Source organism: Ailuropoda melanoleuca, chromosome 14 (genome assembly GCF_002007445.2).
Source record: "Ailuropoda melanoleuca isolate Jingjing chromosome 14, ASM200744v2, whole genome shotgun sequence".
NCBI classification, from domain to species: domain Eukaryota; kingdom Metazoa; phylum Chordata; class Mammalia; order Carnivora; family Ursidae; genus Ailuropoda; species Ailuropoda melanoleuca.
In genome coordinates this window covers 59762669-59790416 of record NC_048231.1, presented here as the reverse complement: position 1 = coordinate 59790416, position 27748 = coordinate 59762669, and the positions used below count along the sequence as shown (strand labels likewise).

Here is a 27748-nt window from a genome sequence, read left to right as displayed (position 1 = left end):
CCATTCCTAATATATAATCCAATTACTACTCACTGAATGAATGGCAGTCTGTATTAAAACTCAGAATTGCTCCCCAATGTCTTAAGCTAGATTTTCTGGGGGAAAACAGTATAGTCCAATGAGAGCAGAATTAATGTAAAATATTCATATTTATTCTTGGCTATATGACCATGAGCATAGTTCACTTTAAAATTAGATCTTTATCACTAACAACAAATTTGAATTTGCGGTTTTTCAAATATTTGAAATGAACTAATCTGCCTTAGTCAACTAAACAGCTCCCAGAAATTGAGGAGAAAAGACAACAATCCTAGAAAATACATTCAATAAAGTATGTAATAGTTCATAAAAAAGAAATATAAATTACCCTTAAATATAATCAAGGATGCTTAATCTCATAAGAGAAATACAAACTAAAACTATATTAAAAATTGACATATATAGTAATCAAATATAACAGAAATGTCTTTTAGAGAAAGACTTGAACAATCAACTAACTATAAAGACATTTTAGATAATTGTGGAAATTTGAACTCTATCATATAATAGGTATTAGATGTTAATAATTTGTTTTGTTCGTGTTATAACGGATTTATTTGGTTAAAAAAATCTTACTGGAAATACATACTAAAGTACTTATAAATGAATTACGTCAGAGACTCCAAAATAACTGAAAGAGGAATAGAGAAGTATAAGGAATACAGGTAAAATAAGACTGGCCATTTACTGATGAGAATTCAAGCTGAGTGATAAGTATACAGGAATTCCTTACACAATTTTCTTTACTTTTGTAATATATGTAATATTTCCTAAACAAAATGGAACAAAAGACTTAAACTTTATTTTTTATTTTTATTTTTTTAAAGATTTTATTTATTTATTTGACAGAGATAGAGACAGCCAGCGAGAGAGGGAACACAAGCAGGGGGAGTGGGAGAGGAAGAAGCAGGCTCATAGCAGAGGAGCCTGATGTGGGGCCCGATTCCATAACGCCGGGATCACACCCTGAGCCAAAGGCAGACGCTTAACCGCTGTGCCACCCAGGCTCCCCAAAAGACTTAAACTTTAAATTAGAAAAGAACGTAAGAGAACACAAACACAAAAGATTATAAAGGGGTGCCTGGGTGGCTCAGCCAGTGAAGTGTCTGCCTTTGGCTCAGGTCATGATCCCAGGGTCCTGGGATCAAGCTCCTCGGTGGACTCCCTGTTCAGCAGGGAGTCTGCTTCTCCCTCTCCCCCCTCTTCCCTCCTCCTTGTGCTCTCTCTAATAAATAAATAAAATCTTAAAAAAAAAATTATAAAAGTGGCTACCAGTTTGTGTTGGGGGCATAACTTTTTTACTTTGTGTTTTAACATTTTTAGGAAAAAGCTTAAGTTTAAAAAAAAATCAATAGATAAAACAAGTAAATTGATACCTGGATTTCTTTCTTTTTTTTTTTTAGATTTTATTTATTTATTTATTTGACAGAGATAGAGACAGCCAGCGAGAGAGGGAACACAGGCAGCAGGAGTGGGAGAGGAAGAAGCAGGCTCACAGCAGAGGAGCCTGATGTGGGGCTCGATCCCATAACACCAGGATCATGCCCTGAGCCGAAGGCAGATGCTTAACGACTGCGCCACCCAGGCACCCCGAAACCTGTATTTCTAAATGAAATTACACCCTAACTGCATCAGCACTCCTATATGCTGAAAGCAGGCTTTAATCGAACAGAATAATCTATCAAAGAATGAGCCCAATAGAGCAGTAAGGGATACATGTATAGTAGAGGTACTTGAACTCCAACCTTTCATAATAAAAACAATTAAAGAGCTTCTAATGTTTACTTTAGCTAGGAATTAAAAAAACCACAATAAAGAATTTCAGCAAAGTTAGAGGATACAAAATCAATACGCAGAAATCAGTAGTGTTTTTGTAAGCTAACAACAATTAGAAAAGGAAATGAGGGGTGCCTGGCTGGCTCAGTCAGAAGAGCATGTGACTCTTGATGTCAGGGTTGTGAGTTCGAGCCCCAGGTTGGGTGTAGGGATTACTAAAAAAACACTCAGTTGGTTGAGTGTTTAATTCTTGATTTTAGCTCAGGTCATGATCTCAGGGTCCTGAGATTGAGCCCCACATCTTGTTCTGCGTTCAATGGGGAGTCTGCTTGAGATTCTTTCTCTTCCTCTCCCTCAGTCCCACCCCTTGCGCATTCTCTTTTTCTCTCTCAAATAAATAAATAAATAAATAAATACATCTTTAAAAAAAAAAAGATTAATATCCAGACAATATAAAGAACTTCTACAACTCAATAACAAAAAACAAACCTGATTAAAACATAGTCAAAAGGACTTGAATAGACAGACATTTCCCCAATGATACACAAATGGTCAATAAGCACACAAAAAAACGTTCAACATCACTAATCACTGGGTAAATGCAAATCAAAATCACAGTATCACCTTACATCCACTAGGATGGCTATTACTATCAAAAAAAAAAAAAGAAAGAAAGAAAGNAACATCACTAATCACTGGGTAAATGCAAATCAAAATCACAGTATCACCTTACATCCACTAGGATGGCTATTACTATCAAAAAAAAAAAAGAAAGAAAGAGAAAAATAGAAAATAACAAGTATTAGTGAGAATGTGGAGAAATTGTAATCCTTATGCATTGCTGGTGGGAATGTAAAATGCTGCTATAGAAAAGAGTATGGCAATTTATTTATTTTTAGTTTTTTAAAGATTTTATTTATTTTTTTGAGAGAAAGAGAGAGTGAAAGAGAGATCATGAACAGGGGGGAAGGGTAGAGGGAGAAGCAGATTCCCTGCTGAGCAAGAAGCCCCATGTGGGACTCAATCCCATGACCCTGGGATCCTGACCTGAGCCGAAGGCAGATGCTTAACTGACTGAGCCACCCAGGTACCCGAGTATGGTAATATAAAATTAAAAATATAATTACCATATAATTCAGCAATCCCATTTCCAGGCAGATACCCAAAAGAGTTGAAAGCAGGGTCTTGAAGAGACTACTTGTACACCCATGTTCAGAGCAACATTATTCACAATAGCCAAAAGACAGAAGCAATTCAAATGTCCAATAATGGATGGATAAACAATATGTGGTATATACAATGGAATAGTATTAAGTCTTAAAAAAGAAAAAAATTCTGATACTACAATATGGATGAAGCTTGACATTATGCTAAGTGAAATGAGCCAGTCACAAAAAGAAAAATCCACTTTTACCAGGTACTTAGAATAGTCAAAATCACAGAGATAGAAACTGAAATAGTGGCTGCTAGGGGCTGGAAGCAGGTAAATGGGGAGTTATTGTTTAATAGGTAAAAAGTTTCAGTTTTACAGATGAAGGGCTCTGGAATGGATGTGGTGATGGTTGCACAACATTATGAATGTATTTAATACCACTGAACTGTAACCTGAAAATAAGATGAAAAACTGTATGTATATTTCATGACACTTTTTTTTTTTTTTAAAGATTTTATTTATTTATTTGACAGAGATAGAGACAGCCAGCGAGAGAGGGAACACAAGCAGGGGGAGTGGGAGAGGAAGAAGCAGGCTCATAGCAGAGGAGCCTGATGTGGGGCTCGATCCCATAACGCCGGGATCACGCCCTAAGCCGAAGGCAGACGCTTAACCGCTGTGCCACCCAGATGCCCCTCATGACACTTTTTTAAATGTAAGTATTCCCATTCTCCCCCTTGGCAAAAAGACAAAGAAGGTAAGAATTTTCTAAGACTGCTTAACCATTTAAGTTTTCTCATGTTTACTTTCGCCATTCTTTTTGTTTCTTTCTAGAAATTAGCAGTTTAAAAAATCATAAAGAGGAAAATAAAAGGAATCAGTAATGTGAAACCTCTGTTACAACTTTTTTATAGTATCTTATTGTATCTAGCTGGGATGGACCACAGCAGGCATAATGGTGCTGCTTTAGAAGGCTAGCATTCTAGTATCTAACACATAATCGCAAACACATACATTGTTTACTATGTGCCAGAACCCCTCCCAAATGCTTTACATATATGAAACTATTTAATACAGTATGGCATAGCTATTAATAGTATCTTTTATAGATAAGGAATCTGATGCACTATAAAGTTAAATAACTTGCACAAGGTCACCAACTTCGAGTGGTGAGATGGCTTTCGAATGGCCTCTTAGATGGCAGCCTCCATCCAGAACTCAGATTTAACAAGTGCATCACATGACCTCTTTCTGAACATAGCACTACTCCCAAGCAATAGGAGGCACTCAAGATGAAAATTTTAGACTAAATCCTAAAGACAAAGCATGATAACAATCTCTCNAAGCGTCTGCCTTCGGCTCAGGGCGTGATCCCGGCGTTATGGGATCGAGCCCCACATCAGGCTCCTCTGCTATGAGCCTGCTTCTTCCTATCCCACTCCCCCTGCTTGTGTTCCCTCTCTCTCTAGCTGTCTCTATCTCTGTCAAATAAATAAATAAAATCTTAAAAAAAAAAAAAAAGAAAATTTTAGACTAAATCCTAAAGACAAAGCATGATAACAATCTCTTCAGCATAGTAATGTTTTACATAATCTGAGCCTATCTCCCTTTTTAGCATCATCTCCTATCTACCTGCCCAATAAACTCCCGTCTCCTGCCTCATTCTCTCTGTAAGCTATACCAACCAGTCTACAGTTCCTTTGATGAAAAACAAGCTGTTAACTGCCAAACTTTGCACATGCTGTTATCTTTACTTAAAACATTCCCTCCCCTCCTCCCATCATCTTCTTTGTTTGGCTAATTAGACTTCATTCAATTGTAAAGTCTGGTCTGACAGTAAATCTCACAGGCACCCCTGTTCTTCCTGTATGTTCCCAGATAACGTGGTACACTACAAAATCTCTTAGAACTATAACTATACATGATTCATTCTTATTCACAAGTTATGGCATATGGTAAGTGCATCCCTTGAATAAGTGTCTCCTGAGTACACTGGGGCGTGCAAGAATACTTCTGGGGTTCATGTTTCAGAACCCATTAATTAATGATAAGTCCATTATGATGAGGTTCTGCCAGAAACTACATTTACCACAGGAAAGTTCCATCACAGACCCACGTACTATACTTTAGATTTAGGTGGATCATGTTTAAATGGCACCCCAGTATAATGTGAAAGCCATAAAGCACTGTACTATTAAACCTATAGTTGCATCAAGAAACAAATGTAATACCAAGCATTTCCCACGCATGGGGAAAATGTATTATGTTAAAGTCACAGAATTAGATAGATAATATCCAACCCTGAGTTTACCTTTAATAGAAAATTCTTTTATATGGAGTACATTTTAATACAATCCCAAATAATATTTATATATTCATTCCAACCATAACAGCTGAATCCTCTGTACACTCATTGCACTTCGTATAAACATTTTGGCTCTTATTTCATTATACTGTAATTATCTGTTTACATAACTCTATCTCTATTAGACTTCAGGCTCTCTGAAGGCAAACTGCCATTCACTTTTCTATCTCAGTGCTTGGTAGTAAAGATTCCCAAAGGCTTGGAGAATAACTTAAGTAGCATTTCAAAGTCTATAAAGAATCCTGCAAATAATTTTACAGAAAAAAATTAAGTTTCGAGGTTATATAGCTTGGCTGAGATCATAGAGCAAATAGATAAATGAATCCAGAGTTCAAATCCAGGTCTTCAATCAACAATTTCTATGCTCTTTCCACTACACCACCACACGTTACCGTAAGAAAATAACTACAAATTGTGCAAGTACTATATCCTACAGTAGTTGTTTATAGTTATAAAGCAACAGCNTTATAGTTAAAAAGCAACAGCTCAACCAAAACTGAGTCACAAAAAATTATAATAAAGGTCCTTTAAAAATGAGATCTCTGAACAGTGACACAAAGTTATCACTATTAGTATCAATAGATACTGCTATAAGTATTTTAAAAAAGATTTTACCTTGTACTTCTTTATCATGATACTCCTTTAGTTTTGTCCAAAGTTCCTTAAAGTCATTAGATGTATCTACAGAACTAGGGCTTCCACAGTTGCTTCCAGAGATGTTCATCTTGCTTAATATACTCCACACTTCTATTTGCCTAATGTTTTCTGACCTTTTTCTGTTACATTATATAGGTATGAAGTTGTCTTCAACAGTAGAAATACCTGAAATGACAGATTGCAACATAAATGAATTTTGCATTTATACGTATGTAATTTGAAGTCAGGATACCTTCAAGCCTACTAGCCAGCTCTTCTCAGGTATTTGGGCCTTAGTTAAGCTAAATTTTCAGGTGAACTTTCTCTTAGTACTCCTGGAAAGAAGTAATTACTTAAATTAAGTTGAGATGATTCTGCTATTGAGAGGTTTGTAGTCATTCATGCTCAGTACCGATTGATTCACCATTCTAAAATAATATATTCCTTGTTAAATTTTGGAGTTGATATGGAGTGCAAAAAAACTGGAAAACATTCTGAAATACTCGACTTAAACGTATTCATGTAAATATACAGACACATTTTAATAGTCATAGAAGCACAAATCTTGTAAAAGAGCAAGAAAGATGATTGTGATTAATACACCTGAAGATTTGAATACGTTTCTCCTGATAGGAGAAATAAATGAGCAAGACACAGGCACAGCAAAGACCTATGAATACAGAAATGTCTAGTAACAAGGCAAAAAGGGTAAGTCTATTTTGTCCCCCTCTCAGAGTAGAGGTAAAATTATTATTACTTGTGTAGCCCCCAAAGGAAGCAACAGGATACTACGAAGTTCAAGTGGATTCGTAAGTATTTTAATATGTGTCCTTAAGCTGAAACCATTAACTAGCTACTACTAAAAAAGTCGAACAATTAACAGGTCTACTAAATCTCACATATGGCTCTTTAGCCAATGCCTTATCATTGCTAACGTTCCCAAACTGATTTCAGTGTCCCTTACAAACCATTTCTCAAGTTCTCTGATAATAAGGCTAAAATAAGCAATGACATTTCTTTTTTTAAGTACGCTCCATGCCTAACGGGGGGCTTGAACTCACAACTCTGAGATCAAGAGTGCTATGCTCAACCCACTAAGTTACCCAAGCACCCCAGCAATTACATTTCTAAAGGAGCGAGATTATGACTGAGGCCACTTTGACAAGCACTACAGAAATACTGTAAAAATACCCTTTTATTAAGCTTTTTTAAAAATGGTGATTTAGGCTTTTTTTGAGACAATCAGTGAAAACTGAACATGTACTGGATTTTAGATAATGTTAGGGATTATTTTTAACTGTCTTGGGTATGATAATGTGCTCATGTAAAAAAAAGAAGTCCTTAGCTGTTAAAGAGATATATACTGATATGTTTACAGGTAAACTCACCTGTTCTGCATTTGCTTTCAAATACTCCAGCTAAAACAAACAAGAAATGTTGGGTAAGGAAATGAAACAAGAAGGGCTGCTTTGACAATTACTGAAGGTGGGTAATGGATGGGTCTTTCACAGAGTTCGTAATTCTCGTCTCTCTGTGTACATTTATTATTTCCGTACTAAAGTTTTTAAAAGAGCGATTGGGTGCATGAATTAATACAGCTTTACTTCCAGAGAGGCCTGAATTCTACTATTTCTTTCTTTTTTCAAGATTTTATTTATTTATTTGACAGAGATAGAGACAGCCAACCANACATTTATTATTTCCGTACTAAAGTTTTTAAAAGAGCGATTGGGTGCATGAATTAATACAGCTTTACTTCCAAAGAGGCCTGAATTCTACTATTTCTTTCTTTTTTTAAGATTTTATTTATTTATTTGACAGAGATAGAGACAGCCAACCGGAGTGGGAGAGGAAGAAGCAGGCTCATAGCAGAGGAGCCTGATGTGGGGCTCGATCCCATAACGCTAGGATCATGTCTGAGCCTAAGGCAGAAGCTTAAGGACTGCGCCACCCAGGCGCCCCTCTACTATTTCTTAACTCTAAAAGATATTAGGCCTATCTATTGTCAACGAAAGCCACCATTTGTTGTTTTATTATGTAACAGATACCATTCTGTTTTACAGTCATTTTTTAAAAACTTAATCTTGAGAACTCTATAGAACAGCTACCCTTATTAATTTCATTTCAGAGTTGGAGAAACAGGTTTAAGAGATTAAGTGACTTGCCCAAGGTCATACAATTAGGTCCCACACTATGTCACAAGGGCAGGAGTAAGGAGGTGGGGGAGGGGACTCTAGTGATGCTAATTAACTACAAAATGCTTTAGCCCAAGAAAAATAATTATTTCTACTAAGTAATAATTTAAAAACAAAGTTTTAATTACTTTAATGGATAATTTAAAATTGCATAGTATTAAATTGCTTAAAACCAATAGTGTAAAACAAGCATTTTAAAATATATCTTCAGAGGTAGTAAAAAAAAAAAAACTTTTTTCCACATAAAAACAATTTACCAACACAACACTAAACTTGCAAATCCTGGCTCGCAAAACCGTCTCCAACCTATCCTGCACGCCCAGCACTTTTGTCAGAATCTCTTTTGGCTTGAACCGTTATCGATGTACGGTGATGTGCCTTCATTTCTTAGAAATGCGCACTTGTGTCTCAAGATGCATCCCGGGCTCAAAGGTCTGTAATAATTTAATGCATTTCTGTGCATCCTTCAGCAGTGTAAACCACCACAGTGAAAGTCCTCAGTAAAATATTTCTTTCCTGTCGCACCCACCACACATATTCTCACAGAGGCAGGTCAAGAGCCACGTCTGGAGTGACAAAGGTGCCGGAGACAAACGAACAGGGACTCGCGCTGGTCCTCTTACGAGCAAAGCTGACTAGGTCCAGAGGCTCCCATCCCAGGACCGGTAGCCACCAGTCTCCCGCGCGCCGCCGACACCCAAACGTTCCAAGAGTCTGCAGCGCTACTGGCGCGGGAAGCGCGCACCGCGCCCCTCGGCGCATGCGCGGGGCGGGCTCGGCGCCGGTACGCGAGTCAGCCCGCGCGGGAGACCAAAGAACGACAGGGAGCGCAAGTTCGTCCTCCCTCCGACTCACCTCCAGCCGAGTTTAGCCGGGCCCCAGCCTGCTCCCTCAGGCAGTCCCAGAAGCCGCAGGGCTACCACAACTCAGGCGCCAAACGCCTATGTTCGGCCGGCAGCTCCAGACCGGAAGTAGCCGCTACGACCCACCGCTTCGGATTGGGAAAAGGAGATTCCTCTTTATTCACGGCTTCCAAGATTGCCTCAGAGATTCTCGAAAGCCCCAGCACAGAAGCAGACACGGCTCCGGGGCTGTGAAGAGGCAGCCACTCGCTTTTCTTCCCCTCACGTCTGCCAAACCCCCTCCGGGAAAGCCGGCCTNAAGCCCCAGCACAGAAGCAGACACGGCTCCGGGGCTGTGAAGAGGCAGCCACTCGCTTTTCTTCCCCTCACGAATCTGCCAAACCCCCTCCGGGAAAGCCGGCCCCTCAGGGCGGCCCGCGCTTTCAGGGGTGGGGGAGGGCCCGAGGGCCGCCGGCCGGGTTGGGAGGCGCCCGGACCCGCCCCCCCTTGGAGCCCTCTGGACGTCACGCGGGAGTTCCCGCTGCGTCACGCCCCTCCTCTCGCCGCGCAGCGAGGCGGTGCCCGGCACTCCTCTCGGCGGAGGAGCGGGGTAGCCCGTGTGTCCCCACGCCAAGGGCTGTGACTGAAGAGTGGAGCGCCAGCCTCTGCGCGTTCGCGAGCGGCTCCAGGAGCTGGCGGCGGCCACAGCATTTTGTTGAGATGCCCTGGAGAAAGCGCAAGCTTTCCTGTCTGGGGAACCTCAAGCCTTTGGTGTGTCTGACTTCAGCACATTTCAGGAAAGCATGTATGAGAGTGGCCAGTACCACATGGAAAGTTAAAACTGACTGGTGAGGAAATGGACATGGATCAGTCTTAACAGTTTCTGCCTTGTAGCTTTTACCTGCAGTTTAGTGATGTGACCGGGCAGCACTGGGTGGTGAGGCCATGTTAGCAAAAGGATGTGTATTTTGCTGAGGTTATTGGAAAGTTAACCTGAGGACCCTGAAATGAGACGGAATCAGAATGACCAGCATAATTTGTTGGAACAACAAGCTTTAAATTAGGTAATTTAATTTTTTTAAAAAAAATAAACACTTCCTGACGTTCAAAACGTTAGTATGTTTTCTTATTTGATTTCTAAAAGAAGAGGTTTAGCATTTAGCAGGTCTGCAAATGAAGTTGAATATAAACAGAATAGGCTAGAATCACAGTATCTTTTAAACCAGTTCCGTACTTTTCTGCATACTTAGAAGATCTGAGAGGAAGTGTTATGAACTTCTAAAAGTTAAATAGTATTTAGAAAATCATAAATACAAACTGTAAAGGTAATTTTTCCACTCCCTCCCGATGTTAAGGGAAGGCTGTGAGAGCTTACTGCTTTGGAATTGCACCCAACAGGATGTTCCTGTACCATTCTAGCGATGCTATCTATAGGAATATCAGTTTCTTTAGGGAAGAGGGTTGCTGAATCTTCATTACACTATTACAGTAACTCATTTGCTTCCAAAATTTGTAAGACTTCATTCATAATACTTTTAAAGAAAATGGGTGAAAAATTGCCATTTCTGGGGCGCCTGGGTGGCGCAGTCGTTAAGCGTCTGCCTTCGGCTCAGGGCGTGATCCCGGCATTGTGGGATGGAGCCCCACATCAGGCTCCTCCGCTAGGAGCCTGCTTCTTCCTCTCCCACTCCCCCTGCTTGTGTTCCCTCTCTCGCTGGCTGTCTCTATCTCTGTCAAATAAATTAATAAAATCTTTTTAAAAAATTGCCATTTCTAATAACAACACAGGCATAATTCCTTGTATAAATGTTTAAAATGGCAACAGTTGTTATAAATGGAAAGAACTTGTAACCAGTTTGTCATTTAATAGTACGTAGAAATAACAGTGTCCTTGTGATCCAAAGAAAAACAGAACAAAATGACCTAACCTGTTGCTCTGGCCTCTGCCCTCCACTGTCCAATGAATACATTTATACAAATTAGAATCCAAAGAATTAGCCTTGACACCTTTTTCCCCTTTAATCCCCATATCCAATCTATCACCAACTCCTTTCAGTTTTCCTTACCAAATATACCCCAAATTAATCCCCTTCTTTCCTTCACCACCACCATATTCCAAAATAGCACTTTCTCTTACCTAGTCTGCTAGTCTATTTTCCGTATCCACCCAACCCAACAAACTCACCTAAACCTTTCTCTTCACTGGTGTTCAGAAAAAAATTGGAGTATTCTCAATTCATGCATATATTTAAAATTTAAATTGTATACGTGTGAAAGAAAAAAATAGGGGTGCCTGGCTGGCTCAGTTTGTAGAGTAAGCGATTCTTGATCTTTAGGTCATGAGTTCAAGCTCCACGTTGGGCGTCGAGCTTACTTAAAAAAAGAATTGTGTACATGTATTGTTGAAAATGGTATATAGTCTAATGGGTAAGTCAAGCTCTGAAGACAGACTTCCTGGGTTTGAATCCTGCTCTAATACTTCTTTACCAAGTGATCTTAGACTGATTTCTTAACCTCTCTGTCTCTTTTTCTTATCTGTGAAATGAGGATAATAGTACCAAACATAAAGGGTTATGAAGAGTAAATGAGTTAGTGCATGTAAACTGCTTGGTACAGTGTTTAGATGTACAGTATGTGCTCTGAAAAAAGCTAGCCCTTATTAGTACTTCTGAGCTAAGTCTCGACTTAGAAAGACATTTTTTAAAAGGATGAGAAAAAATGGAAATCTAATATTTTTTCCTGCTCCCACCTTAAATTTTACCCACTTTGAGACCACTTCTTTACACTGTAGCTACTGTGATCTTTCTGAAAAATAAATCCGATAATGGCTGCATACATCTTTCAGTGGCTTATTGTTACTCTGAAGATAGACCTTTTGAACTGCCCTTACTGTGTTTCTAGGCCTCACTGACCTTTTAGTGTCTCCTAGGTCTTTGCGTTGCCTTTGCTTCTGCTTGGAATTATGAACCAAACCTACCTCTGCCCTTTGCCTAGCTATTTACTAATATTTTTATCTTGTTTTAATAGTCTTTTCTATTAGATCCTCTTATAGCACTATGTACCTTCCCATCTTGTGCTTACTAGTTTTAATTATTTAATTAATTCTCTCTCCTCACTAGACTAAGTTTCTTGAGGTTAAAACCACGTCTTGTTTACCTTTTTTTTGGTTGTTGTTGTTGTTGTTCACCTTTCTATCTCTGGAAACTAACTCAGTACCTGCCATAAAATCAATACTGTGTGGATAAATGAATAAATTGAGCATCCCTTACAGGATAAGTATTTTTTATGTAAGTGGAGAAAATCTTTGAATTCATTCAAAATTCTTTAGATTCTCCATGTGAGATTTTATGGTGGTCACTTTAGCAGTGGAAATGGTGGGCATACTCATAGACATTGCCTCCCAATGGGAGCTTTAAGCCCCACATGGTAGAATAATTTATGAGGTCTTAAAGACATGTGAGAAAACTTTATGGCTTTGAACAATGCTTTCCAAACTTTTTCAATGCTTAGAAAATGAATATTTGTATTATGTATTGTAATAAAAAGATAAGGCTCTTCCATCCAGAGGCAGCAGAAGTTGGAACTCCGCACCCCCCCAACCCCCACCCCTGGGTCAGCAATGGTCCCTTGAGGGCTGGAATTTTAGCATACCTATAACTCATTGGAGGCCCCTGGTTAGGGTGCTCAACTTAAAAATTGTGTGGTGAAATAATTAAAATGGTAAATTTTATATTATGTACATTTGTATATTTAACCACAATAAGAAAAATTGTGTGGTAGCAGTGAAAACTAGGATTCTTAAAACTATAGAATTTTGGAATTTTAAAATCATCTAACTCAAATCATTTTAAAACTGAAAACTTTTGTTGATTCTACAATATGCTTTACTCCTACAGTTGGGTAGCTGAGGGTTGTAGAGGGATAATCACATAGGTTAGACTGGTATCACTGAACTTACGTGGTTTCAAACTTCATGTAGGGCATCAATTAATTCTTAAAATAGCCTTTGTTCAGCTGCTTTTGTTTCCTTTGCTGTCTTCTAGACCTTCACTATTTTCCTCAAGCTTTTGTACAGTATTTTCTCAGCAGATACCCTGGCCTCCAGGTTAAACAGGACAAATGGGGTCGACAGGTGTGATCTCCCTGCACTTACCTTTTCCTTTCTTAACTCTGTGAATTAGGCAATACCTTTTTGCAGGTAAAAATGTAACTCGAATCTGGTTGCTTCTCCCCACCTCTTCTGCAGCCACCCTGGGCCAAGCCACCAGCATCTCAAATCTCTTCTGCAATAGCCTCTTTTTTTTTTTTTTTTAAGTCAACTATCATTCTACTTCCACTGTTTACCCCTTACAATGTATTCTCCAACAGCAGTCAGAGTAGTCCTTTAAAACCAAAGTCAGGAGCGCCTGGTTGGCTTAGTTGGTTGTGTGTCTGCTTTTGGCTCAGGTCATGATCGCGGGGTCCTGGGATTGAGCTGTATGGGGTTCTCTGCTCAGTGGGGGAGTCTGCTTCTCCCTCTGCCCCTCCCCCTGCTCATGCGCGATCTCTTTCTCTCTCTCTCAAATAAATAAAATCTTTTTAAAAAATTAAAAAAAAAAAACCAAAGTCAGAACAAGATGCTGCCCTGCTAAAAACATTCCAGGATCTTCCCATCACTTTAGAATAAAATCAAATCCTTTTCCATGGAGTCAGGACAAGTGAATCACTGTATTATATTGGTGTTATCTCCTGAATAATAGTTTTGAATTAGCACTTTCCTTTCCATTCCTTTATGTCTTTGTGTAGGCCCTGATATTTGTTATAGAGACTACAGACTCCTTGCTTCCAGTCTTCATTGCCTTAATGAAGTCTCTACACAGCTGCCAGAAATCTAAACCATTATTTCTGATCCTGGCATTTCCTTGCTTGAAACCCTTCAGTGGCTCTCCATTGTCTAAATGTAATCAATATAAAAAATTATTCATGAGTACAGCACAACTCAATTTGGATCAGCTGTGTTTCAAGTGCTCAAAGCCACGTGACTAGTGATTACCATATTGGGCAGCACAGGCCTAGCATAGCATTTATAATGAACAAATGAAAGTCAAATGAACAAGTGAGGTTACATGGTTTACCTGAAAAACCAGGATGGAGCTAGGACTAGGACACAGATAACTGATTCCTAGACTAGGCTATTTCTGCTGTTTGTGCTGGGCATTTCTCATCTCTTTCCCACTCCCCACATCATCCCATTCCTCTCCTCCCACCCAGCATTGAAGGCCTGTATCCTCAGGCAAAAAATTTAAAAGTGATTAAACCCGTTATGATTATTTACATAATATTGTCCAGTAATATGAACACACAATACTAGTAAACTAGGGTGAGCTGTCTATAGTCAGAACTATTTTAAGAATAAGACAAAAGGCTGTTTGAGAAATAAGAGGGAAAAGAAGTTTTGAGACAAAAGAAAATTATGTTAACTGTCAGCATTTGTGTCAACTTGAACACTTGATTTAGTTTTTTAAGTTGTTTACAGTAATTACTAAGTGTTGTTTAGGGTAAGAGTACGTATCAGTTGGTGATCTTGCCCCAAGTGCCAAAATGTTTTATGATTTGAATTGATGGTGGCAAGATTCTAGTTGGGTTGAGCAGTTTTATAATTGTTTTAAGAAATGTATTTAACATTCTACAAAGGATATCAGTATTACAGCTTTTATTTTGGCAGTCTTAAATGGTCATTCACTTAGCTACTTCATTTCACGTCAGTAATGGGCGAAGTTTTATTAAGATATATAATTTGTCGGGGCGCCTGGGTGGCACAGCGGTTAAGCGTCTGCCTTCGGCTCAGGGCGTGATCCCGGCGTTATGGAATCTAGCCCCACATCAGGCTCTTCAGCTATGAGCCTGCTTCTTCCTCTCCCACTCCCCCTGCTTGTGTTCCCTCTCTCACGCTGTCTCTCTCTGTCAAATAAATAAATAAAATCTTTAAAAAAAAAAAAAGATATATAATTTGTCCAATTTGGGAACTATCTCTTTATATTTGATAAAGATTTCTATACACTACACAGTATGCTCTATACTTGGTTAGTTGCTTAGATTTAAATTGATGGCAGGCTGATCAAGAATGCTAATGATCTGTTACTGCAAAATGATTTATTGTGAATGGAAAGGGGCTTCTTTTCTTCCAGGTCAACCATTTTATAATACAGTGGCTGCTTGGCAATCTTTCATACCTATGCATATAGGTCTATGAAGCCCAGGAATTTTGTTAGTTAGCCCTTATGTCTTATCTCCTAACACTGGCATTTATAAGAACTTCAAAGCTTAACTGCTGTGGAGATGAAAAAGAATTTAAGAGTGATCACTAAGACTGTAGAATAGAAAAATGGATTTTATTTTGAGAATCTTGTAAAACTAATATTGACCTTTTATCCAGTAAATCTAGTACTGTACTTGCATTCTGTATATATGTGTGTAATGCTACCATGATGGAAGCTGTGGGAACAATATTTATGTACAGTAATATAAATGGGAAGTATTATGCAGGATTAATTGTAGGAATAAGTCACTGACAGTTGGACTCTATTAATTAAAGCATTCCTTAGTAGGTTCACAAGAGCTAACACATTTAATATTCATTGATTTGTCCACTTTTAAAAAAATAATTCACATCTTACATTCTATTTTTCCCATCTGTGAATTGATGAATTTATTCAATCCTGACAAATAGTTGTGATCTTTAATGTACTCATGCCTCACAAATTACAGATGTGTTTACAAACACACTGGCAGACTTTGTTTCTCAATTTTTCTTTTTTCTAACTATGTTTGAGAAAAACAGACTTTGCTTAAAATACCAGCCTTTTGCTTTTCCTAATCCATATGTCAGTCTAAGGTTAAGGAAGCTTTGATAGTTACCTTTCCAAAAATGTTTTACATTCAAAATTTAGTTCTTTATAGGAGACCTTCATTTTTGGCCAATACTTAGTCAATTTTACTTAAGTTATAGTCAGAAGTATTAGAAATTAAATTATGTTTTAATTCACTTCACCCCTTGGTGACTATTTTTGTGGATTATTTAGAATTCTAAGACAAACCTAATATGCTTCATATCTAAAGTGACCATATCCCCTGGCTTACCAGCAACAGGTCTGGTTAATATCTATTGTTCTGGTTTAATTATTAATAGGGCTCCTGTTTACTCTCAAAAAATGTGCTGGTTTGGGTGATAAATCATATGGTCAGAAGCTTTAAGGTATTTGAAATATACACTAATAAAAAAGGGAAGATTTAAATGACTGTTTGTAGTCAAGAGTATTTCCTTCACAACTATGTACAGACCAATCTAAATTATTTTTAAAGAATATTTTGGTATAGATAATATAAGCCCTAAAAGGATTGTACTTTTTTACTTAATTGATGCTACTCTGAAATTCCCTATGAGTTGAGAAGTGGTTTGTTTAATACTGATAGGAAATGGATTCAAAACAATTAGCTATAGTTGGGGCGCCTGGGTGGCACAGCGGTTAAGCGTCTGCCTTCGGCTCAGGGCGTGATCCCGGCGTTATGGGATCGAGCCCCACATCGGGCTCTTTTGCTGTGAGCCTGCTTCTTCCTCTCCCACTCCCCCTGCTTGTGTTCCCTCTCTCGCTGGCTATCTCTATCTCTGTTGAATAAATAAATAAAATCTTAAAAAAAAAAACAATTAGCTATAGTAAAATACAAAGTACCTTTCCTACATATCTTCTCTTTGAATCTAAAAATCACTGTGTCTTAAAGGTAGAACAGTTACAGTTTTCATCTTTTCACACAGGTTGAGAAATTAGGTGGTTTGACTAACACTACATGTACAAACTAGTAGGTAAATTGACCCAAGACTCCAAACCCAGTTTTCTGGCTATAGATCCTATATCTATGCTCTTTTTAGTACACGATGCTATTTTTGAATAATAACATCTACATAAAGCTTATTCTGTGCTTTTCTATTTTTTTAACTTAGAAACTGTTTTTGAGAAAATAACCAAATAAAGTTTCTGAATTTTGATCAATAATTTTACCTACCAAAAAAATTACCTACAGGCTAATTTGCAGTCCCGGTACATTTTCTACTTACTTCCAAAAACTTACACGAGATCACTAAAAGGACTTTAAAATTTGATAGCAATGTAAGTCTCAAAATTTAGAAAAGGAAAATAAATTGGGCTCTCTCACTCAGGGTTGGAGTGAAGTACCTACTATATGAACCAATCTCAGTTCATTTTGTAGACTTTTTGCATTAATGATTGTACTTAGAAATTATGGCACATACGTTCTTTTACATGTCTTATAGTGGTGGACATTTGAGAGATGAATATAAATTGACTTTTAATGAAACTAGCAAAAGTGTTTGTACTAGCTTTCTCAGCCCTAAGTTTTAGCTTCTTCCATGTTGTAAGTTTAAAATTAAATTGATGGAGGGGTCTTGAATTATGTTGTTATCTCAGAAGGGACCAGAGCAGGGAGTGCTCCAAAACTCTTGACTATGTTCTACATCAATGATAGCATATAGACATATTCCTGGCCTGAAATATTATGCAAGTCCTGAGCTGGAGACAGGACCCAGGATTTAAGATTTAAGCTCTAGCCCTATCTCTGATAATCTGCATGTTTCCTAGACAAATCTTATTTCCCCAACTGAAAAATGAGAATACTGATACATACTGTGTCCAAAGGAATTATAAGAATGAAAATAATATATGTGAAATTTCTTTTTTTTTTTTAAAGATTTTATTTATTTATTTAACAGAGAAAGAGAGCACAAGCAGGGAGAGGTGCAGAGGGAAAAGCAGACTTCCCACTGAGCGGGGGGCTCCATCCGAGGACCCTGAGATCATGACTTGAGCTGAAGGCAGACACTTAACCGACTGAAGCACCCAGGCACCCCTATATGTGAAATTTCTTAAGGAAGGCTTCATAGAAGTTTGAAGCAACTTGCCTATTGGGAGCAGAGTGGTAGAAGGCTTTCCAGACAGAAGGCATGTGCAAAGGTTCTGCTATGGGGAATCATCGTGAGTTCTGCAAACTTAAGTATGTAATAATATATTTGTATAGGTTCACAGTGGGAAATCAGCAGTACCTCCACCTAATTTGTTGAATGAATTTTAATTTTTAGTAATAATCCTACTGAGCAAGTAATTTAATTTCTCTGTGCTTCAGTTGTTTATCAGTGATATAAAGATAATATATACCTTGGATATTTTGCATACAAGATTGTTGACAGGATTGAATGATTATAAGTATATCCAAACAGTGTAAGAAACTGTGGTTAATAGTAGATAGATTTAAGAAGTACAGCTTATCAGAGATCTCTTCAATTGCTAGTTATGTAATTATAGTGAAATTATTGAATTGCTATGAAAATTGAGACATTTATAATTATAGAAGGGAGTAAATTACAACTTAAGTGCTTTTACATATCTTACTTGATTCATGTAATCAAGTTTAAATAAGTCAGGTAGAATTATTATATTGGTGTTATTTCTGTTATATTCCAAGGGACTTTAAAAATCATCTAGCCCAACTGTAAAACTGCATAAAAAGGAGAAACTAATTTCTTCATGTATTTTAGAAATTTGTGGTTGTAAGAAATTATTTATCTAACAGAGATTTATGATCTACTCAGCTTCAGGTGCAAGGGGGTGTTGGTATCAAGTTGATTGTGATCTGAGCTAATTTAGTAAAGATCTGAGTATATTTGATAACTCCTTCTGAAAATAGTATCTCTTCTTAATGGCCTTTGTACAACAGTATGTGTCCTCACTTTTTAAAATTTCTATGCCCTTTTCAGTCCAATTTTTCTATTTCACCCTTATGAATTTGTTAGCTAATTTAACCACTAAGAGAGAGTTATTTTTAAACAGATATTTGATTTTAACATAATTCAAGTTAAACAAAAAGATGATATGCTTTTAATTAGATTTCTTTTTTATTTATACCTATTTCTTCCTCATTTTCTCTAAGTTTTTATAATTATGCAACAAATATGATATTTACTTAAGTAAAGCACATAACTGGCTGTTTCAGTTTTCTGTTTTTAATCTACTTGACTAGAGCCTTCCTCTAATGTATTCTTCAGAGCCATGCTCCAAGATCACATAAAGGTTATAATGAATTAGTTCTTGTAACCAGATCCTCTTGGACATAGTCCAACACAAACTTGTACTATTCAAAATTCTGTGTTTCGCTATAATGAGAAGTGTTACTCGAGGGTCCAATGTAGTCAATCTATTTTTACTATAATTTTAGCAATGTAAACTACACAATAAAGCCTTTGGATCAATACTGGGCATAAAACTATTTACAGAGTACATCCTAAATGTTCATTTGGTGCTGTCTGGCCCTTTAAAAATTAGCAGCCAAATTCAGGAAATGAAATGTAGTTTATTAGAAAATACCTTTCTCACAAAAGATCAAGTTTCACTGCATCTCAGGTTTTGTGGGAATGGATCAAATACATCAGACAAAAATAAGCTAAAGTTCCTCACTTGCCATTTGAAATTGCTTTACTCATTTCTCAGAAAATCTGTTTTAGTTGCATAGTGTATTAGTTAAAATTATATTGGTCAATTAAGGAAAAAGCAGTTTGATCCTATTTGTCCTATAATAGTGAGGTACTGGACACCTCTTGGACCCTGCTTGCTTTAGCCATTCCAGTGACAGCTGGATTCATGAAGGTGAAACCTGACAGCCCGTCACCTGGTTTTCTGCCTGGGGGCTTCTCTGAGGCCTTTGGAAACAGAAGCACCCCCTGAAAGTGTGAGGAAATTAGCAACCTTATGAGGCAATCCTTAACTGACAGAAGTCAGAACTGGTGGATAAATGCTTCTCTCTCATCTTGTGGCAGGCAAACCTAAGGCAGCTTTATGGCTCCTAAGGGTCCTGGGATTGAGCCCCATTTGCATGTATTGAAGGAAGCACTCCAGAGTGCCTTTCCCTCCCTCCCCATTTTCTTCTAAACCCCAGTTCTTGTTCCCAGGGATGACTTCTCAAATAGAGAATTTGCATATAATCTGGAGGACTCAGGCTCTGTTTTCCATGGAGAACCCACACTAAGAGTTAAAGGTTAAACATCGGATTTCCATTTCAGGGATGCCTGGCTGCCTCAGTTGGTAAAGCATGTGACTCTTGATCTCAGGGTTGTGAGTTCAAGCCCCATGTTGGATGTAGAGCCTACTTTAAAAAAAAAGAAAAAAAAAGATCTCCATTTCACTATTTTTTATTTTTAAAGATTTATTTATTTATTGTAGAGAGAGACAGAGTGCATGCAAGAGGGAGGCACAGGGGGAGAGAGAGAGAGAGAGAGATTGAATCTCAAGCAGACTCCCCATGGAGCATGGAGTCTGAGGCGGGGCTCAGTCTCTGGACCCTGAGATCATGACCTTAGTCGAAATCAAGAGTTGGAGGGCTTAACCAACCGAGCTTCCCAGGTGCCCCGTGCATTTCACTATTTTTAAGTTATTAATAGAAAATTTAGCTTTTGGGGGTACCTTCCGGCTCAGTTGGTAGAGCATGTGACTCTTGATCTTGGGGTTGTGAGTTCAAGCCCCATGTTAGGCATAGAAATTACTTAAAAAAAAAAAAAAGAAAATTTAACTTTTGAAAGTTTGCATTTGTGGGTGGGACAGTCAGATGAATTGTATGCAGTAATTTTTAAGTATATTAGTATGACCCAAGACTGACTGATCTCATGCATTTGACACTGTTTTTCTGATAGTGATAACAGTTTGATTTGAAGGAACTTATACACTCCTACTCAGTCTCTTATAGGCAAGAGAATCTTTTCTTGCCACTTTTCAAACTTTATTGGACATTAGAATAATCTGGAAAATATGTAAATATGTAGTCATAGGATTTACCCACCAGAGATTCTAATGTGATATGTCTAGAATGGAGTTTAGCAATCTGCATTTTTATTTATTTATTTTATTTATTTTTTTTCCAAGATTTTATTTATTTATTTGACAGAGATAGAGACAGCCAGCAAGAGAGGGAACACAAGCAGGGGGAGTGGGAGAGGAAGAAGCAGGCTCATAGCAGAGGAGCCTGATGTGGGTCTCCATCCCACAACACCGGGATCACGCCCTGAGCCGAAGGCAGACGCTCAACCGCTGTGCCAACCAGGCGCCCCAGCAATCTGCATATTTTTTTTTTAAGATTTTATTTATTTATGTGACAGAGAGACAGCCAGCGAGAGAGGGAACACAGCAGGGGAGTGGGAGAGGAAGAAGCAAGCTGCCAGCGGAGGAGCCCGATGTGGGACTCGATCCCGGAATGCCGGGATCACGCCCTGAGCCGAAGGCAGACGCTTAACGCCTGCGCTACCCAGGCGCCCCCAGCAATCTGCATTTTTAATAAGCATCCTCCAGATGAGTCAGATACTCCACAGACTACACTTTGAGAAGCGCTGATACGTTATTACAGTGATAATGCTGCTGAGGATAATCTGTGACTGTGGAATAAATGAAAGCCAATTTACTCCACAGGAACTGAATTAGTATCAGGATACCATTAATCACATGTTCTAATAAATTGAGCTAATAAACCACAGACTGGGCAGTCAGATTAAAAAGATAACCCAATTTTAATTTCAGATCACTGTGCTCTTCCTCTATAGAAATTTGATTTGGTATTACTTACTTCCTTTAACGTTAATATAAACATGTGGTTTGTTATGGTACCAAAACTGCTGACAATTTAATTTATGCTAGATGTGTTTAATTTACACTTATTGGTGGAACTAGAACAACACGCCATTCATCTCAAAGATGTAAACACTCACATCTTAACAAGTAAAGCTGTGGGAAAAGAGACTGATAAAGTCATGCTGGAATGAACTGACAGGTTTGCATGCTGAATGGCCTGTAGCCAGGTCCCAGTGGTAGTTCAGTATTGTAGTTAAAAAATAGTATACTTAGACCAAGCAACATGTGTTTGTTTTAAGTTTTGTTAAACAATTGCTTGAAAAGTGACTAGAGCAGAATTTTACAGCTCACTAAAATGCTATGTAGATGGCATTTACCACTCAGTAATTATTATATTATTGAATATTGGTTACAATATTAATATTTTTAAAGATGTGACCGAGATTTTACCATATACTTTTAGTTAGGAGACCTTGCCCTCCAAATTTAGACCTGTATATGTTAAATGTAAATTTTTTATGAAGACCCACATCAGAGAATTCTGTAATACTGTGCCATGTCTGTATATGTAGTACGGCGAGCTACATAAAGTTACTGATGTCGTATTTCTTAATGTTTCAAGTTTCATTTAGAAATTCATTAGATTTAAAATGTTTTCATGTTGGAGGGAAGTGTTTCTCACTCCTAATCTAAATCATTATAGTAACGATAGGCAAAGAACCTTCAAGGGAATAGACTTAAGATAGAACTTTGAAACTAAAAATTTGCCATGCAAGTTATATTTTCACTTTGTCAGTAGTACATAACTTCTAAGGCAATAGTTTTTTGATTACTTTTAAGTCTGTATGTCTTTAAGGATGAGCTATAGCATTTTCTATTTCCTAGTTAGTCTTTGATCCATAGCAAATTTGGTTGTTAGTGCCGATTTATCGAAATTAGCTATTTTATGCAGAAATTTTAAAAAATTCTTCTTCTCCTCCTCCTTCTTCCTCTTCTTCTTCTTTTTTTTTTTTTAAGTAAGCTCTATGCCCAATGTGGGGCTTGAACTTTTGACCCCAAGATTAAGAGTTGCATTCTCTACTGACTGAGCCAGCCAGGTGCCCTTATAAAGAAATATTTTAAAAATATATTTTAAGTTTATGTTACTCCCTGCCTTCTTTTCAATTATTTATAGTAATATCCACTCTAAATGCATTAAAAAATATGCAAATTGAATACTAATTTAATGAGTAGTCAAATAAAGCTAAATTGTTTATATATCTAATAAAATAGTTTTAATAAGAATATTATATAATTAGTGAGCTACATTGGTGTAGTGGTATGTTTGTCTTTAGGTGTACCATCTACATACAAGCTTTTCACTTTAAGAGAAAAATAATTTTGGGCTCCTGACTGGCACAGTTGCTAAGTGTCTGACTCTTGGTTTTGTCTCAGGTTGTGATCTTGGCGCCCTGATCTCAGGGTCATGAGATCGAGCCCCATGTCTGGCTCCATGCTTAACAGGGAGTCTGCTTGGCATTCTTTCCTTCTTCCCCTTCCCACTGCTCATGCCCAGCCATGCACGCGCTCTCTCTTTCTCTCAAATAAATAAATAAGTCTTTAAAAAAAATCTCTCAGGAAATTAAAGTTGATTGCAAGAGCTCACTAAGATCAGTTTGTGTTATAAGTTGATCTATTTGTTGGTTCTAATATCAATTCATATCTATTTCCTGCTTTTTATTTACACACTGGAAGATGTGCCATCAACCCAACTTTACTTATTTATTTATTTATCTTTAACGGGTTTTGTTTTTTGTTTTTTTTAGTAATCTCTACACCCAGCATGAGGCTTAAACTCATGACCCCAAGATCAAGAATTACATGCTCTTCCAACTGAGCCAACTAGGTACCCCCTTGACCCAAATTTAGTTAGGCAAGCTCTTAGAATGTTATGTCACACTATTCTGAACTCCCTTTTGACCCATGATATAACATTTCATAATATCTCACATGTAAACTTTGCTCATTGATTTCATCTTTTAATCAATGTATCACCTGTTTAGTATTACTTTTAGGAAATGTGAAATCCTATTCTATCCTTCTTACACCCAACACATTTTAGACTCAATCTATCATTATTTATTATCAAGAGAATTAAATATAATTTAATATTGATTGACCTACAATAAATTTAATTTGGAAGAGAATCTTTTGGAGGAGCAAACATATTCTAGAACCCTGAAAAAATAATTCAATTAGTACTAGAAAGAACACAAGCCTTAGAGCATATAGAAATCTTTGGCCCACTAATCTGATGTCATATAAAATAATAGATACAATTAGATATGAAATGTCTTTGAAAAACCTAGATATGAGGCACAAGTAAGGTATAATTTGTACTGCCCATGCTACAGTTCCTTCCTTTGGTATAGATGATTGAAATTTGAAATTTTAGCGGTTCCTGGCTGGCTCAGTCAATAGAGCATGCAATTTTTAATCTCAAGGTTGTGATTTCAAGCCCCACATTGGGTGAGGAGCCTACTTAAAAAAAAAGACAAAAAAAAAGAGACTCTCCTCTACCTAAGGAACCTATCTGCATAATAAGGCAACCTTTATTTTTCCAAACACCTCCTTTCACCTTCTTGCTAATGGTCTTCCTCCCCTTTGTATCCTCAGACCCTACCCCTCTCCTTGCTCATATAAACTTCATGTTGCCTTATTGTCTTTGGAATTTCATGTCCATGTGGCTTCCCCGAACACCCTAAGTTTGATTTTCCCTTGTTAATCTGTCTCATGTCAAATGATTCTGAGTCCAGCTAGAAGGACCATAGGGCAGAGAAAGGCCTTCCTCCTTGACATCTTCTGAGATTGCTAATTTAGTTTTTATCTCTCTGACAAAAACAAATGTATATTCCAAGCTAAGTTTTGACTTCTCTTAGTTAAGCCATTTATCGGAATTGATTATGTATTCTTTTAAAGAGGTGTGAAGGTTAATGACATTTGTTGCACCTACCGTGTTCTAGTAGCTATGCTAGGTGTTTTAGGCACAGGATCGCATTTAATCCTTCCAAAAACTGAGAGAATGGTATTAGCTTCCTTAACTTACAGATGGAGGAAAGAGAATTCAGAGTTAAATGATTCCCAAGGGTAAACTAATTTGTAACAGCCAGTATTAAAATCCATCTTAGTTTGACTCAAAAGCTCATATGTTTTCCAGTATACTACCTTTTCTCTTGATTGTAACAATGAGAAACATATGAAGTGATTATTTCTTAGAGTCCACTTGGACTGAACTAAATTTACCAAAGTTAAGAAGCATCCCTCAGGTAGAAGTTTACCTGTGAAAAAATAAGGGGCTTAGGAGAATTGACATTTAGTTCTAGGAATCAGAATTGGAATTTTGGAGCCTTCAATTCTCAGGCTTTCTTGTGGTCCCATTTCTTTGGAAGTCCTCAAGTTAAAAACACTTAAAACAAGTGTGCAAAGCACTGTATTAAGAATCTTACCCCTTAAAAAGCAGGTTCTATTACCTCTAAAATGGGTTTTGAATCCTGCAATTCTGGTCTTTATAACCTTATTGATTTTCCTGCCAATTCTAACCAAATTTAATTTAATTTAATTTAATTTTATAGATTTTATTTATTTATTTGATATAGAGTGAGAGCCAGAGAGATCACGGAGGGAGAGGGAGAGGAAGAAGCAGACTCACCACTGAGCAGAGAGCCTGATGTGGGGCTCAGTCCCAGGACCCTGAGATCATGACCTGAGCGGAAGGCAGATGCTTAACCGACTGAGCCACCTAGGTGCCCCCTAACCAAATTTTAGAAGTACTAACTTCTTAGGCAAATCCTAAACTATATCCTAAACTATATCCAGAATAGAGTACCTAATACAATATACACACACACACACACACACACTATATATATACATACACATACATATGTACTAAGAAAATAAACATTTTTATTGTTTATGAATCAGCAGAGACTCATAACAATCTTACCTTTTTACAATTCTTTTAGAAAATGTAGATTAGATTTCATGTAATATTCAGATGACTCAATGTAGGATAGTGAAAAATTATCAGTCTGGGCTGGCATTCAGGAAACTGGGATGTTCTGGTCCCAGCTCTACCTTTTTTTTTTTTTTTTTTAAGATTTTGTTTATTTATTTGACAGAGAGAGAGACAGCCAGTGAGAGAGGGAACACAAGCAGGGGGAGTGGGAGGGGAAGAAGCAGGCTCCCAGCAGAGGAGCCTGATACGGGGCTCGATCCCAGAACGTCGGGACCACGCCCCGAGCCAGAGGCAGATGCTCAACTACTGAGCCACCCAGGCGCCCCCCAGCTCTACCTTTGGCTTTTTATTCAACTGAAAAATGAGGAGTTGGATGCATTATTTATTTATTTTCAAGTAGGCTTCTGGCCCGGTGAGGAGCCCAACACAGGGCTTGAACTCACGACTCTAAGATCAAGACCTGAGCTGAGATCAAGAGTCAGACACTTAACCGACTAAGCCACCCAGGTGCCTCTGCATTAGTTACTCTTTAAACGTTCTTCAAACTTAAAAATTTCATGATTCTAAGTGCTTTTTGTAGGAAACATATGAAGAATTCAGGAAGGAAAGAGGTTGCAGTTGTTAAGAAAGCTAGCATTGTTGACAAAAAGAGTCATTGTGTGAAACTGAGTGGCTAGGAATAAGGACAAAGGAATGTATCCCCGACTTATTTTAAAGAATAAAGAGATTTTTTTAAAAAAGATTTTATTTATTTATTTGACAGAGAGAGACAGCCAGTGAGAGAGGGAACACAAGCAGGGGGAGTGGGAGAGGAAGAAGCAGGCTCCCAGAGGAGCAGGGAGCCTGATGTGGGGCTTGAATCCCAGGACTCTGGTATCACACCCTGAGCCAGAGTCAGACACTTAATGACTGAGCCACCCAGGCACCACATAAAGAATAAAGAGATTTTTAGATGAGTAGAATACTTTTTGATCCAGGCCCTGAGATAATATAGGACTATATAAAGTGCACACACATACACTTACAGCTTCCCTAATTTGATTTATAAATCCACATGTCCTTAATTTTAATCAAACATCACAATGCATCAGTATTTTAAAGGGGTCAATTTACAGGAAATACATAAAGGTCGTATTTAATAGAAGTTTCATATATTTGAAACTGAAAATTCTATTATATGAAAGCTGTACAATCCTTTTCCAAAGTGCAGTTAGGCTTGAAATTTTACCCGTAGATTATATATGAAATATATATCTAGTTTCTAAATAGCTTTCCTCCAAGCCATGAACATAAAAAATGCACACTAAATAAACTGGAATACCCACTTAAGTTTATCTTTAAACAGTAAGTCCTGTATTTTAAACACAGTGTAGTTGATAAAATTTTAAATTAATATGTATAACATATTTATCAGAAACACTAAATGTATACTCTAATGACATGTATCTATATCTTGCCTGAAAACCAGTTGAAAAGAGAAGCATTCAACCGACAAAAAATTTTGATCCATATTCCCCCCAAAATAGAATACAGTTTTTGCTGAATAAAATTAATTTCAGTTTGCTGAATCAGCATATTCCTTATACAGATTAAACATTACACAGCTTTTTAGAAGTTTAGCTGAATTTTCAGAAGTTTTGTGCAGAATTGCCTTGGAGTAGGACTGAAAAGCATTCAAATCTTCCCTGCAAAAAAACGATATCTCATCTGAACATTATTTCTCACTTAAAAAAAAAAATTCTTTAATAACACCCTAAGAAACTCTTAGAGTCTTTGAGTTTGAAAATCATGACAAAGTGAGGACCCGAGGGACAATGAAAAAGATGCATCAGTCTTGCTCAGTTTAAGACAAAGTCATATTAAAGTGACCTACAGATAGCTCTTGACAGGAAAATATTCAGTATAATTCTGTTTAAAAAAGTTTTTATAATTCCCAGATAAATTCATATGTCAGCTGCTATGTTAATTGAATGCAAGGAAGATATGTGCATTCAATTCAATCCAATATTAATAACTAAGGAGGTAGTTTGGTAACTAAATTAAATAAAAAGGGATTGGTGACTTTGATTTTAGATGATACAAACTA

At 37.5% G+C, this 27748-nt stretch overlaps 1 protein-coding gene across 12 annotated transcripts in view; it reads right to left on the bottom strand.

The window, feature by feature from the left end:
• Positions 1-27748, bottom strand: part of RBBP8 (RB binding protein 8, endonuclease) — a 111236-nt gene that overhangs the window by 82627 nt on the left and 861 nt on the right. For 3 of the 12 annotated variants that reach the window (XM_002912655.4, XM_034642705.1, XM_034642706.1), the window contains exons 1-2: positions 9020-9155; positions 5949-6155 (exon numbers count right to left, since the gene is read on the bottom strand). In XM_002912655.4, the coding sequence (XP_002912701.1) occupies positions 5949-6057 (109 nt within the window). In that variant the 5' untranslated portion in view covers positions 6058-6155; positions 9020-9155. The other 9 variants (XM_034642701.1, XM_019796419.2, XM_034642699.1 and 6 more) reach the window with 9 other exon arrangements.